The sequence below is a fragment of the Gymnogyps californianus genome, chromosome 8 (assembly GCF_018139145.2).
Source record: "Gymnogyps californianus isolate 813 chromosome 8, ASM1813914v2, whole genome shotgun sequence".
Taxonomy (NCBI): domain Eukaryota; kingdom Metazoa; phylum Chordata; class Aves; order Accipitriformes; family Cathartidae; genus Gymnogyps; species Gymnogyps californianus.
In genome coordinates this window covers 2,941,189-2,957,048 of record NC_059478.1, presented here as the reverse complement: position 1 = coordinate 2,957,048, position 15,860 = coordinate 2,941,189, and the positions used below count along the sequence as shown (strand labels likewise).

The following is a 15,860-nucleotide window of genomic DNA, read 5'->3' as shown; positions in this document are numbered from 1 at the left end:
TTTCTTGCTGATGAATCTTCTCTTCCCTCCATCGTGCATTTCCAGTTCCTCCTAATATCGTTGGCTCTGAAATGCCTAGTGAGGTCAGCGTCCTCCTGGGAGAAAACATCCAGCTTGTCTGCAATGCCAATGGAGTGCCTACGCCTGTTATGCAATGGCTTAAAGATGGAAAAACAGTTGCCAGTGACGATTTACAAAGAATAAGGCAAGCAAAAATAAGCAGACACTGTATTCTCTTCTATAATTTTAAACCTCAGAGGGCCCTAAAGATGAAGCATAAAAGAGGGCCCTAAGGAGGGAGTGTAAAGAGGGCCTTAGCTTAGCCAGGTTAAGAACATCATCTCCCTATATAGCTTCTACAAATCTAGTATACTTTGTTACTACTTTGGTATTTTTTTAAGTTTGGGGGTTTTTTTTTGCACAGAGATAAGTATATGATATCTCTTTCTTAGTTAATGAATTCCATTAAAGTTCATCAAGGTCAATAAGTTCCATTAAGTTCCTTTGGAGGGGAAAGATCTGAGACATGGAAACATATTACTCTTGATGCTTTTCACTATGGGTTCTTCAAAAGCCTGGTTGGAATTGAATCCTAATACAAGGTTAAACAGGACATCTCTAGGAAAAACTTCCTAGCCTATCTCTAATAATAATATTTTGCAAAAAACAATGGTTCTCTCTCTGAATTCCCAAGAGGATAGAGGTAGTTGATTTAAATGTACAAAGCTGACTGTTTATTTGCCAGGTCATAGGAATACATAAACAAACTCACTGTGTTTTATGACCTTCCTTGTAGAGTAACTCCAGATGGCAGCACATTAAACATTTTCAGAGCTCTCACTTCTGATACAGGAAAATACACTTGTGTGGCTACTAATCCTGCAGGAGAGGAAGACCGAATTTTCAACTTGAATGTATATGGTGAGTTTTCACAGATGTGAAACTGAAATCTGGTCCATAATCCTATCTTTGTAAGCACTCCCAAGAGAGGGCCAAGAAATGAATGCCTGTCTTCAGTGTAATACTACATGCACGTGTTTCCAATTTCACGCACTGTAGATGTCACAGTATATTACACAGGATGTTCTGTCAATGACAAAACGATTGAAATCACTGGTAAATGTGTTTTGGGATAAAGAGAAATTAATTCCATTGGTGTATTTCATAATAGAGGTATTCTGCTTGTGGTGATTTTTTTTTTTCCCCCGCCTTGTAGAGAAAGATGCACTTGGGGCTGATTTACTATGATACTGCTTTTTTGTTGTATTAGCTTATCTTCACTAATTCCAGTCAAAGTGCATCAGCTAAAACCAGAGTAGTATCGTAGGGAACTAATAGTTAAAGGTCCCTGCAATTTGAAAGAAAAATGATAGAGTTTTGGATGAGATTCTTCTCTTGCACAATTTGACATACAGAAGATAGTGAGCATAACTCTTCTTTAGCAGTGTAGCGAGTGGACATTTTAATTTGTGAAAAATGTGTTCATTAAGTACAATGACTGGTGCGAAAGAGCGAAGAGTTCTGCATAGGCAGCGTTTCACAACGGCGTGTCTGTCCCAGTTATACAGAGACTCAGAATCAATTGGAATATGAGCATGAGCAGAGTAGCAAGAGATGACCTTTGATATAATAAATAACAATACTGAATGACTACATCGTATCTTTTTGGGACAGAAGGGCACTACACAACAGTGGAGACTTTTTTGGTCAATTTGTGTTAGTTGAGGTTCAAGCAATAACCAACTTAAATGGTCTTATCTATGCAACTGTCATGGTGCGTGATGGAATCTTAAGTCAGCCAGAGCTTGGAGCTGCGTGTGGCTGGGCCTTCTTTATATAGTGAGTTCCCTCTTGCCCCTAAGACCAAGGCTTTCAAACTAACGTATAAAACCAAAAAACCCCAAAAGCAGTTCTGTTAGAATAATCAGCCAGAATACTTAACCAGGCATTTTGAAATTTTTTATATTTAAAAATTAAGTCAGCATATACATCTAGAAGTTAATAAACTAACTTCCCTCCTGCATGATTCTAGCTTTTGCTTTATTTGTTTAAGTAGGTAAGTTTGAGTGGCAGCAAACTGCCAAGTCCCATCTGGCCCTTAAGCGGTTCAGCCCATCCTCTCTAAGGCTTGACCACTTGCTCCTTCCTGCATTGTCAGTCTCTCCCCATGAGCTTCAGGCTCTGAGCTCCCTCTTGTTTGTACAGCCTGACAAATCAAAGAGATAATTCTACTATCATTCTAAAGTGCATCTGGTTTTAAATATGTAAATAGATAATTTGCTAGTACTCAATATTATTGTTAGAGGATTTACTCTTTAAAAAATTGGGGATCTTCTTATTGAATTGCCTGTGGGGCATTAGGTGCAGGATTTCCTGCAAGGTAACAGATGCGGAATGATTTTAAGAGCCAGTTTTAATATCTTCCTTTTCAACATTTACAAAATGTAGTTCCTCCAACAATAGCCAATAATAAAGATGAACCAGAAGACCTCACTGCCCTTTTGGACACCTCCCTAAATATTGAATGTACTGCTACTGGAACCCCACCACCACAGATAAACTGGCTAAAGAATGGCCTTCCTCTGTCTGTCTCCTCCCAAATCAGGTTGCTGTCAGCTGGGCAAATTCTCAGGTTGGTTTTCATCTATTTTAACTAGCTGAGTTTTCTGTTCTCTTTTGCTGTATCAGCATAATTCTGCTAGTATTTTTGGAAGCAAGAACAAAATTTGATCCAGACCATGCCATAATAAAGATAATGTATTCCACTTACAGCTTGCTTAAAATGATTTTCTCTTTAGACTTGCCCGAGTCCAGATATCTGATACTGGTGTGTACACTTGTGTAGCATCTAACAGGGCTGGAGTGGACAACAAACATTACAACCTTCAAGTTTTTGGTGAGCTTCTCTGAAATGCTTTATGTAAAGAATCTTATTTCTTAATTTCTTAAACTTAATACTCAGTTTTCTTTCTCACCAACACTAAGTTGCAGACAACCTCAAGTATATCTTATGTAAGTAATCGTTAGGGAAACATTAACTTTTCAATGAGGTTTTTTTTAATGGAAAGTGTTTTAACCCTAGAGGAGTCCTTACTTGAATTAGCACCCATAATGTGTCACAGGTTTTTTAGAAAGAATAATAATGTATAATTTCTAAGTGAATTTTAACACATGTGCTAAACATGAAAGTGAGCGGGGAGATGCAAAAAGGGTAGCTGCATTCCAACTTTTTTATATTCAGAATTAACACCTGAGTTGTACTCTGTATGAATCCAATCTTTGTTTCTCGGCAGTACCACCAAGCTTGGATAACGCAGGAGGAACAGAGGATGTGACTGTAGTAAAAGGCAGTTCAGCGTCGATGAAGTGTCTTACTGATGGCACTCCTGCCCCCACTATGTCCTGGTTTAAAAATGGACATCCTTTAAGCCTCGGAGCTCACCTGACGTCAAGTAACCAAGGAATGGTCCTTCATTTTGTACAAGCAGAGATTGGTGACACAGGCAAATACACTTGTGTAGCATTCAATGAAGCTGGAGATACCAGCAAGCACTTTTCCCTAAAAGTGCTGGGTAAGCGTTAACTTTTCAGATGAACAAAATGCGAGCTGTAAATCAGTATCAACTCAGGACAGCAATTAAAAAAAATCTCTAGGGATAAGGAGTATTTTCAAGAAACATTTACTGTGGTAATTAAGAGAAATAAGGAAATGAAAGATACCTAAAGATGTGTGAATGTGTGATATAGTATATATTTTTTTCCAACATTTCCCGAGTACAGAAATATGCTATAATTAATAGTAAACTAATTTACAAAGTAATTTGGTTTAAATGAATAACAGAAATTCAGCTTGATAGGATGATAGCACAGCTGAGGGCACAACAGCTAAAGGGCTAATAAATATATTCACTGATATTATATAATATATTTTACCTGGGATTATGAAAGCATTTTCTAACTAATAATTCCAACTCATAAAATATGCAAATTAATAGACAGAGGCAGATGGAAATTACGTGAAATACTCAGTGAGTTCATGACACAGTCAGAAATAGTACTAATGTAGACTAATTCTACAAACTCTAACCACAAGTCTGCGTACCATGTTTTATAGGCTTTTTGAGTCAATAAAGAACTCGAACGTTTTTCCTTCCACAGAGCCGCCTCACATCAATGGTTCAGATGAACCAGAAGAGCTCTCTGTCGTCGTTAACAACCCTCTTGAACTTCTCTGCATCTCTTCTGGCATTCCGGTCCCCAAAATCTCGTGGATGAAGGATGGGCGCCCGCTTCTGCAGAATGATAATGTTCATGTCCTAAGAGAAGTCCTTCGAATAACCAGTGCTCAGGTAGAGTATTTGTTTCAAAATAGGCTCGGTTTTGCAAACCCTAGAGGAGTGCGCAGAACTGCCTGCTATTGGGACAATCCTAAGAGATGTCCTAAAAAGCCTCTATAAGCCACCTGCATTTGCGGTTAGAGAATATATTTTGCAAGCCTTGCGTTGGAGTTTCCCATACAGAACAAGCAGGAGTATTGTGAGTTGAGAATGCCCAAGCACTTCTGCCTCTTCTGAGCATTATTACTTTAAGTTCATTTCAGAGTTCTATAATTTTTTTATTTATTGGTGCTTCTTGTTACAAAGCAGAGCAATCAGTGCTAGGGACTCATCTTTTTTGGGAGTTATTTCTGGTTTTAGTCTGTGTCTGTAATCTGTTCTTGTTCATTTCCTACCTATTTGACTCTCGTTACTATATCTTGCTTTTCTTCTTCTGTGTTTTATAGTTCCTCCTCAGCATTTCTTCTCTTTCCATTAGCTTGGATTTTCCTAATATCCACTTGCTTCTCACATGTATAAGCCATAGATTACAGAGAAAAGCTGCATTTGCAGTCATCTGTGTGCAAGTTAAGAAAAAATAAAGACAATTAGGAAAAGGAAAAACAACCTTTGAAAACCTGCACCAATAAACTAGGGCTGTATTTAGCAGTGGACAGCCAGACTGAAGTTCACCAAACAGAAGTGGGACAGGGCTCGGGACTGATTGCTGCTCGTTTTCTTTGTAAAGCAAACACTTCTTGTCTTTACAGTGAAGAGTTTACAGGAAGGAGAAAGCATAAAGGTGTTAATGAGTATGTGTGCACAAAAAGATTGCCTTAGTACCCGAACCTGACCCTTGCTTAGATGGATACCTATAGCCAGTTCCATCTCTGTTCGTTACCTGTTGCAAAAAGCATCACAAAGAGAAGGGTTCTTGCTGGAGGCACATTATCCAGAGAGATTTTTATGGGGTCCTGCAACTCCTAAGCCATCTCTGTACAATCCCACCATGGTAAAATAAAGACGTTTTCAAGAACTTCATTAATTTATTTTCAGGCATTCCTTATCTAGTGTGTTTGTGTTCAAGTGCTGGCTGTTATATGTTGTTGTCCATGTTTGTATTTCACAGTTTTTCTGAATTGTTCCCATATTCTGAGGCTTCTTCTGAAGTTGTTCGTGTGTTTCTAGGTGGAGGACACAGGAAGATACACGTGTTTGGCATCTAGCCCAGCAGGAGATGATGATAAGGAATATTTAGTAAGAGTGCATGGTAAGTTTAATTTAGGAAAAAAAATTATTCCTTCAAAGCGTAAACTGCTAAGGTATGTATCAGTATCTCATTTAACAAGTTACATATTACTAAGGAAGAAATACTACATGTCTTGAGAAAGTGATATTACACCATATGATCATAATTTCTGAATAAGGGTAACTATTCTGAACATGATGATACACAATTAAAAGGGAAAGTTCCACCTGATGCAACTGATTTCTATTATAATTCCAAGTCTTATATTTTGAACACCTAGGAAGTTTATAGATATCAGTATTCAGTTGGATTGAGTTTATTGAGCTTACTGAAAAAGGATGTGAAGTATACTGATATCTGTGATCATCTTAGTTTTTCAGTAGAAAAAGGTAAGAAATGTATTTAGAAATGAATACCTAAAATGTAATGACAGTAAAGGAAGTATAAATGGGGCTTCTGCAGTTCTACAATATGCCTCAGGTTTCTTCTTGAAGATTATAGCTCCCATGTTTATTGATGAACAGTTTATGGAACTTCGGTGATCTCTGCTCCGTCTGGCTTAAATGCTGGTACTGTCACTGAGTATGAAATGACTTTCATTTCTGTCACAGTAGTTTCCAGTGTGTGACTTAGGAAACATGTTCACCAGTTAAACAAATGTGATATATTTAACACAGGTATTGAAAAGTAGAACTAATTAATGATACTGTAGCTTTGCATTTATTTTAAACTTAAGAAATAAATTGGAAATTTTCAATGAATAATTTTAATGGTAGCTCATATGTGTGGTGTTTATTTTTTTCTTAATTTTTGTAACAGTTCCTCCTAACATTGCTGGTACCAGTGGTCCACAGGACCTCACCGTGTTGCAGAACAGACAAGTTATACTGGAATGCAAGTCAGATGCTGTGCCACCTCCGACAATCTCATGGCTTAAAAATGGAGAACTTTTAGAGGTATAGTGGTTACGTTACTTGTACTAGTCTTTTGCTCCCTTTATTTTTTACACACAGTGCTTGAGGTTTCTTATTCTGCTCACTTGCCCCTTCAGTGCAGTCCAAGTTACGGTGCCTTGAATTCTAGAGAAGCTGAGTAGCCCCAGTACAAATACAGTTAGTCCTAAATGAGTACCTGAAGCTAGCAAGCATGTGAAGTGGCCATCCCGCTGTTACTTGTTCTTTTTTCCTTTAGGGGGATCCCTTGCTCCTCCTGGATCCTCTGAACAATGCTAGAAGCCTTCGGTATACTCCTGAATGGCTTCCCAGGAAAGGTAGCTGAGAAAAGACTACACTATATGTTTCCTTTGGGTATATTATGCATCCTCATATTCTAGTAGCATTTAGAAAGGAATTTAAATTCTTTACGTTGGAAAAAAAGAAAAGAAAACGGGTTGCTAACCACCACAGTTTTGTATCAAGTGCATCTTTTTCACTCAGAATTCCACGTAGTGTCATGTTAAGGCATCGAGTCTGTGCTGGTTGAGAGACAATTAGCAAGATGAGGATGGTTTATACAGAAAGAATTTTTTACTGCCCATCCTCTTCCTTGGGATCACTCAGAAACCAGGGGCTTTCCAATTGAACAATTTCAGTTCAGTTATTAATTTGAACTTAATTAATTGATCATTTTCCTTCAATTGATCTTTATTCATTAATAAAGAGGAAACAAATTCAGCTTATGAATTGTGTCTCCCTTAACTGTAGTCTATCAGTAGTCTTCACCCGAAGTTCTGCTTATTTGCTTTCCTTCTGACATGCCATTCCTCAGACTCTTTCTCTATTGTAAATTTAGAAGAATGAAATATTAGTGGAAGAAGTAAGAATATGGTGGGCGATTATGTCTTACTAAGTGCTGCTAGGGAATGTTACCTTGAATATAGCACAAGAACTAGCTAGAAACAGGTTTAACACAAACACTCTTCTTCTGAATGGTTAATGCTTTAATTGGGTAGTGATTTTTTTTATGAAAGCAAGGTTGAACAAGGCTTGGAAGTTAAGTATGTGAATACTTTTTGCCTCAAGTCTTCCTTGGAAAGCTTGTGTTTTAAAAGCAGTACTTAATGAAAATAAACCATGAAAAGAAGCCACTGTCGCAAATATTGACCAGAAAACAAAGCAACAGAGGAACAATAGAGGAACACTATGATAGACATAGGTACTCAGCTGATAACCTATGAATTAACTTTTGTGATATTAGTTCTCCTCTTGCCTCATGAATTCATGTCAGTATGTGAGGGCTGAGGCATCTTGGTTGTGCGGTATGGTCAATCCCCTGCCTTTTGATTTATAACAGAGTAGGGAATTTCAATCTCTCGAGTTAGCTCTCCTCCAGCACTAAATTTAAGTTATAAATTTAGTTCAGATAAGGCACTTTTAATTTGTCACGTGTACTTTAAGTAGCAGACTTAGGTTTATTCTGTTCCCTCCCGTCCTTTTCATTCTTCAGCTTGGCTTATATAAATATATACTCCAGATATCAGGAGAACATTAGTGTCCTCCTGAATGCCTGGTTGCTTTCTCAACCTCAAAGAAATGTAATAGCCTACTAGTACTAAGCAGCTGGGAAAGAGCTCTCCTTGGGTGTGGAAAGAGAGGTGCTCTGTGGCATATCATCCTCCTTATCTTGGAAAAATTGAGGTTTCACGGTGACAGGAGAGGATTGGAGACAGTCAGGTTCTCAGGTTGCAGTGTTATTTCAATTTAAATCATCACTGCTTTTTGTGAAACAGCCTTGTGGTGGAGGGTGTCATTCCTCCTGGTTTTGTTGTCTTCCACTGTGCAGATTTTGAGGTCTACTCTAGACCTTTATATACTTAATGATGTAACTGTGCAGCACCACCATTTTTGGTAGCAGAACTATAGAAAGATCTAGCCTCTAGCAGCTTTGGAGTCCTTGCACTCTTCATTGATTTGGAAATGCACATTGAGTGTTAAGAAAAGAAGTAGGTAGGAGCGTCTTAACCTAGTCTGGCTTTATTTAAACACTAAAAGAATTGTTGAATTTGTATTTTTTCAAAGACGGGTCTTCTGACATACCTCGAGTAGAGTATAAGGATTAATTGATAGCTTCATTGCCTGTCTTTTGTCATCTATATGCTTCTGTGTTTAGAAACCATAGCATAGGCTGTGTACTCAACAGGAAATACCAGTTATTACCCAAAATCTGACTGTCTATAATCCACTCTGGTGAATCATTTCACTTGTCAGGCTCCAGCACTGCTGTTTATTCTGCGTTGGTAGACTTGCTGAGTTGGTGCCTGGTATGAGACCAGCGTACTAGGGTACTAGGGCAGAGAAGTGCAGAACCGGAGGAGTTTCATCTATCTGTTGTGGTTGCTATTCTCAGATCTTCTAACCAAAAGAGCAGATGGGAATGTCAGCTTTCAATTTCATCCAAAGTGTGGGTAGCACATACTGGAAAAGTTTGAGTTTCTGTTCTTTTTCTACTGTTTTTTTATCCAGCCAGTTTTTTGAACACTTGTAGTTGATATTACTGTCAGTCATTCATGCAGATATGACCCACTGGTTGTGGGAAAAAAGCTTTGACTTCAAATGGCTACCTAGCAGGTGCTGTAGAGTCATTGTAGAACTGACAAGAGCGGTATCCTCATATTCAGAAATGCTGGCTAGTAAACTTGCTGGCTAGTAAACTTAGTAGGCTAAGTTTATGCTGGCTCCCACCTGATTGAGACTGTGATGTTTGAAGAACAGCGTAGAGAAACTTGTATTTCTTCTGCCTCTAGTGTGCATGGATTTTTGAAAAAATAAATTAATCATGTGCTATTAGCTGCCCCTTTCCATAAAAACTCAAAAGCCCTTTGGCTATGTAACCCAAAAAAGCTGTCTTATTCAGGCACAAGTTCCAGTAGGGGTTTCAAGGGGGACCCATTAAGCAATGATAATTTTTTAAAACTTTGTTTACCCTGTTATCTTCATGGATGTAAACAAAGTTAAGCCAGCAATGAATTCAGTCCCTGGTTTATCTTTGGCCTTCTTTCATGGCTTTTATTACTCTGCAATAAGAGAATGCTCTATCTTCATAAAGAGAACAATGGTAAAGTTAAATTTGTCAAACTCTCTCTCTTTCCCCTAGGGAACTCCTCGAGTTCGAATCCTATCCAGTGGGCGATACCTGCAGATCAATAATGCTGACCTCAGCGATACAGCAAGCTATACATGTGTGGCAAGTAATATCGCAGGAAAAATGACCAGGGAGTTCGTGCTGACAGTACATGGTAAAATCACGGATCCAGTCTTGTGCATTTTGATCTTTGCATGGTATTTCTGCAGGAGTTCAAACGGCAAGAAAGAAGCATTAGTAGTCTCTTTCTAGCCAAGTGTTGGCCACTTAGGCTGTGTCTAAACTGTGGGACCTCATGTGTGCCACCCTCTGAGTCCACAGTTGTCCCCCACACTAAAGGACCTCTTAGGGACTCACTGTGGCTCACTCTCCATCTGTCTGTGCTTCCTGCTAATGGAGGGTGCTGAGCATCTAGCCATCATCCTGATACAGAGTCAGGATACATCCAGAGTGAACACCCAGATCTGGGACTGAGAAATGCTCTTGGACAAATTCAGAGAAATTCTTAAAAGCATTTGACTGGCACCTTGGGGGACTAGGTTTCATAGCTGGCTTGGCCACCAGTTTTGCAAGTTATTTGAAAACTGTGGCTGCTTCTCTGCACCTGGAAGCAGGAGATAGTAGGAAGGTAGGGCTTTGAAGGGCCCTGTGCATCTTGATACTTGTCCTGTACTGCCATCGGCCTGAGTTTCATTTTAAACCTATTTATTTTCTCACCTCTAGTCTGATGAGAAACTATTCTGTTCTCACACTCAGGTGATGATAAGAAACTTTTTTCCTATTTCTATTCTGTTCACAACCCAGTCACGTGTACCTGCATTACACTGTGCCCCCCAGTGACTGTCCCTACTGGTCCAATTAAAATTCTTTTTTCTCCTTAATTTAGAATTGGGAAGCAAGGATATCACCACAGCTTTATTTTGCTGAATTAAAAATGCTGAACTCTTTTACTGTTTTAGCTATATGATACCCTTTGCAGTAACTTGCAAAGATGATCTTTACAGTGCATTTCAGACAAACTTTCTTTTTCATTCCCAACTGCATCGTGGCAATTATCGTGCACTACACAAAATGGTAAGAAACTTGTTTCTTTCTTTGCAGTGATCCCCATACCTGTTACTGCATCTGTTTTCATGTGTTTGGTTTCAGTCATTGCAGCGTAAAGTGTTTTTCTTTATATCATCAGCAGTTTTCCCTTTACAGTGGCTCCTACAATCCGAAGCAGTCCTCAGACTGCTGTTGTGCATGTAAATGCTTCTGCTGTTCTGGAGTGTGTTGCAGAAGGAGTACCAACCCCGAGAATTACATGGAGGAAGGATGGGGCTATTTTTACTGGAAACAATACGAGGTATTGTCCAGAAGTCAGTATAAATATTCTTCATTGTTTTTTAAGAATGTATTAATTACAGAAAGCTTAATTAGGCATCTATGACTTGTAAATTAGTTTTGTTTTCACAGATCAGAACTAATATTTGTACTATCATCTTGAGTAGACCCAAATGTGGAAAATGTGGTGACAGAAACAGTAATATAAAGAAGTTGTTCTACAGAAAAGTAGCAGTACCAAAGGTTTCATCCTTTTATTGTTAAGAAGGACAAAAAACTCCTTTGACAACCAAATGTAATAATAATTCTTCTGATATTAAGAGTTTAAACAGTAAATGTGAAAGATCTTTATATTTTTTTATATATATGGAGTTTTGGGATGAAACTAAGCAATTTCAGGCAGACCAAAACCTACTTGAGTCTACTCTGTAGTTTCTAATACATAAAACTTTCTATACATGTTCTAGTATCAACTTTTATTATAGTGAATGGTTTCTGTCTTCGGATTGTTTTAAGGGGAAGTAGTTTGGCATTTTCTAGAACTGAGCAAATGCTAAAGAATTCAGTTATATTTCAAAGAAAAAAGAAAATGTACAAGCATTAATTAGAGTTTTTTAAAGTTAAATGAGAAGCCATAAAAAAGGCCTTTTGGATATTTTCTGCAAATCTGGCATCATTTATGTGGAATCACTGTGTCATCTAGATTTCATAATTTCTCTGGAAAATGGATGTGCTGGGAAAGATGAAGTCAGAATAAGTGCAATAAATGAGAAAACTCTGTGCCCAAATTAAGACGCCACGTGTTTAGGCTGTTTGTTGTTTACGCTGAGTCATCTGTTCCTTCTGCACTACCAGGATAGCCTATGGTTCTGTTGATTGGATAGTAGAAAAAAATATATGGCTTTGTTTCAGATATTCCATGTTAGAGGATGGATCTCTACACATCCACTCAGCACATGTTACTGACACAGGAAGATACGTGTGCATGGCAACCAATACAGCTGGCACTGAACGCAAACGAATTGATCTGCAGGTTCTTGGTAAAAGTTTTCAGTTTAGATAAATATATGTGTTTTTACAACTCTGAAGTCCAGTTACATCATTTTTCTTGTTCTGCCAGATCCAATTTTAAGTTTAGTCCCTTTTTAGCTGCTCTGGTTAAAAAAAAAAAAAAAAAAAGAAAAGAAAAAAAGGAAGACATTTACGGCCTTAGGAGTACAACCCAAAATGTATGTTCATGAAAAGAAAATATTTATTCCTTGTGCACTGCAACTAGAAAGACTTGATACATCCCATGCTACATGTTTAGTAAGTTTACTACTGTCAAGTTACTCTTTATAAAACTCAAGTAAACGTGTTCAGACAGTTCAGCTCTCTCTATATAAGTATGAGAGGGGTGTGTGGGCATATGTATATAATTATTCTGAATAATTGGGCTTTGTTTGTCCTTAGTTCCTCCAGCTATTGCTCCTGGACATACGAATATTACAGTTACTGTAAATGTGCAGACCACTTTGCCTTGTGAAACCACTGGAATTCCCAGACCAGCAATTAGCTGGAAAAAGAATGGGCATCTGCTTAGTGTTGACCAGAACCAGAATACATACAGGTGAGAGGTGTTTTCTTTTCACAGTGGGTTTAAAGTTTTCAGGGGTGATTTTGGCACTTTAAAAATCTAGCCATGCTTAAATGTAATCTTGTATAGCCAGCAAATTCAGTGGTCTGATTACCTGAGAAGAAAAGAAGTATTTCAATGGCTTTTACTTTCTTCTCTTTTCTTTGTTCAGACTTCTATCTTCAGGTTCCTTAGTAATCATTTCTCCCACTGTGGATGACACTGCTGTCTATGAGTGCTCTGTGTCAAATGATGCAGGAGAAGATCAAAGAGCAGTTGAGCTCACTGTTCAAGGTAGAGGGGATATTGCTATTACATGTGTATGGCACCCAGAATTTCTTTGGGGCATTCCAATGTTGAGATGAGATTTTTATATCATTCCTTTATGATACTGAATATCCATAAGTCTCTGGTATTCCCAAGAAAGATAAGTTATTTCCAAGAATTCCTAAAAATGAAAATGGGCAAGTAACCTTTACACTGATCTTCATTTTCAGTGCCCCCATCCATAGCAGATGAAGCCACAGACCTTTTGGTAACAAAGCTGTCTCCAGTAGTAATTGCCTGCACTGCGTCAGGGGTTCCTGTCCCCTCAGTTCATTGGACCAAAAATGGCATAAAGTTGCTTCCCAGAGGAGATGGCTACAGAATTCTCTCTTCAGGTACTGTGCATGGCTGGAGCTGAGCCACAGAAAATCAGTGAAAGGGTGTGATTGTGCACATCTAGAAGTAAATAATTAAATAAATGCAAACAATCCCCCAAACAACCCCTCTCCAATTTCTTAGAATAAAAATATAGACCTCTTAAGATGGATGCTGTAAGATAGTTTTCCTGTGAATACAGAATACTGCTGTACGCTCTAATGTACTCTCTCTCTGCTGCAGGTGCTGTCGAAATACCTGCCGCTCAGTTAGCACACGCGGGACGGTACACCTGTGTGGCCCGGAACGCCGCTGGCTCCGCTCACAGACACGCCACTCTTCGTGTTCAGGGTAAGATGGGAAGCTGAAAAGAAAGTGCATTCTGTCAGTAAGCGTTGCCCCTTTAATACATACGTGTGCTGCAGAGGAACGGTGAGGCCAGAGTGGACCATCGTAAGTAGTGTCTTGCTCAACTGAATTGTCTTGTGGATGCACTGAGTATTCAGAGAGTCACTACTCTGCATGTTACAACTCTGACACCTTGGACAGAGCCCCCCAGTCCACGCTGCTGTATTTTATTTTTGTAAGATTTTTGTTTCTTTGCTTTTTGGTAAGTTAAAGTGCATCTGTGATGGCAAATTGCATGAAGTAAGGCCATATTCTATACCCATACTCATGCTGAGCATGTCCATTATATTTAAGAGCACTTCCACTGAGCTCTTCATAAGGATGGCAGAATGACGCCATTGCTAATTCAGCCTTCTCAGACTCTCAGGTTATGCGATTTTAGTATCTTCTGTATTTTCTAGCCTTGAAGGTTAAACCTATTGCACTTTCCTTTTTATTTCGTTCCACAGAACCGCCAGTCATCCGAACTCAGCCAGGGGCGCTGGACGTCATTGTGAACAATCCCATTCTGCTACCATGTGAAGCGACGGGTACACCCCGACCCATAATAACATGGCAAAAGGAGGGCATCAATATAATCACAACAGGTATCCTCTTAAAGCCTGTAACTCCAGCCTACTTGCTGTAACTCAGAAACTTATTTTCTCTTTTCGGAATATGCAAACTTAGATACAAGGAACCCATTCATTTAAAAACAAACAAAAAAAGCACCAAAAAACCTAAAAGTGTCGTATTTTGCTTATATTTGTTTTAGGCAACAGCTATATGGTTCTTCCCAGTGGCGGTTTACAGATTGCAAAATCAACTGTTGAAGATGCTGGCACTTACATGTGTGTTGCTCAAAATCCAGCTGGCACTGCTCTGGGGAAGATCAAACTGAAAGTTCAAGGTAAATCGTCTTTTAAACTCTTGTAGTGATTTACAGACAAGAAATTTGTGCACACTTTCTGCTGGTCAAAACACATTTCTGAGCAATAGAAATGAACCTAATGCTTTTCTATTTGATGTGACGCTGAATAGAGCCCAGGAGGTTTATTCCCTTTAGCTGTCTGTCTACTTTAGGATCAAAGTGTGCTTTTAGGATTATTTTCACTAAGAACTGAAGCGTGGCATGCTTCTTACAACATCTAATTCTTTTCAAAAATTTTCTTAATTCTTTTCAGTTCCTCCTGTTATCAAGTCCCACCTCGAGGAATATGTTGTTCCTGTTGATCAATCTGTCACTCTGCAATGTGAGGCTGAAGGCTACCCTGGGCCAGAGATCAGCTGGCATAAAGACGGACAGCAAATAACGGAGTCCATTAGAAGAAGAATTCTTAGCACTGGTGCTCTGCAGCTTGTGTTTGTACAGCCTGGTGACGCTGGCCATTACACGTGCATAGCGGCAAACCTGGCAGGGTCCAGCACTTCTAGCATGGAGCTCGCTGTGCACAGTAAGTGGGACTGTACGGAAACAATGTGCATTATCACAGCATGAACCTGCGGAGGGTAAGGAGCTAGGATGTAAGGCAGAAGTTCAGGACAATTGTGCTGCTTAACGGGTGAGTTTGATTGGGTTGTAGTATCAGCCAGTTGCTTGAATTTAGGAAGAACGTTACATTTCCTTAACTTGGTGTATACTTTGTTACAAGTATTTCTCACATCTCTCTGGCATGCTTAGTGGTGGTCGTTGATGGAGACAAGAAACAATACAGAAGATCCAGGCAATGGTTTCTGCAGTCCAGTACTGTATGCTTTTACAGTAGTGCTTGGATAATGCATAGAGGTAAATCTTTTTAATAAACCTTCTTGCAGTTCCACCCAAGATTCGCAGTACGGATGCGCAGTACACGGTCACGGAGGACTCCCAGGCTGTTCTGTCCTGCGTGGCTGAGGGGATTCCAACACCAACAATAAACTGGAAGAAGGACAATACACTGTTAACAGAGGTAGTAGGAAAATACCGGGCTGTGCCAGATGGAGACCTCATTTTGGACAATGTTGTTGTAAGTTCCCTAAATCTAAGCTATGACTTGACAGATTTGGCAGTAACAAGACCCTGCTTCTCTTCGTTTTCACCCACTTCTGGATTAGTCTTTGTTTTATTTTGTTTTCTTGTTCTTAATGTTCCAGAGTCTTTATAAATGTTTCGTTTTCCACTGAGGAGTAACATATCTGTGAAAAATTTGTAGTGATAAATGCTCAGGAAGGGAAAAAAGAAGTGTAGGTCATCTTTTGAATTTAG

At 39.0% G+C, this 15,860-nt stretch overlaps 1 protein-coding gene across 1 annotated transcript in view; it reads left to right on the top strand.

The window, feature by feature from the left end:
- HMCN1 (hemicentin 1) overlaps nt 1-15,860 on the top strand; it is a 201,240-nt gene that overhangs the window by 155,287 nt on the left and 30,093 nt on the right. Inside the window, 19 exon segments of the mRNA XM_050900953.1 lie at nt 46-205; nt 797-921; nt 2,449-2,632; nt 2,799-2,896; nt 3,294-3,572; nt 4,159-4,349; nt 5,505-5,586; nt 6,385-6,521; nt 9,658-9,799; nt 10,849-10,993; nt 11,884-12,011; nt 12,424-12,580; nt 12,759-12,880; nt 13,084-13,248; nt 13,472-13,579; nt 14,086-14,223; nt 14,391-14,525; nt 14,800-15,069; nt 15,431-15,621. Coding sequence (XP_050756910.1) covers nt 46-205; nt 797-921; nt 2,449-2,632; nt 2,799-2,896; nt 3,294-3,572; nt 4,159-4,349; nt 5,505-5,586; nt 6,385-6,521; nt 9,658-9,799; nt 10,849-10,993; nt 11,884-12,011; nt 12,424-12,580; nt 12,759-12,880; nt 13,084-13,248; nt 13,472-13,579; nt 14,086-14,223; nt 14,391-14,525; nt 14,800-15,069; nt 15,431-15,621 — 2,957 coding nt within the window.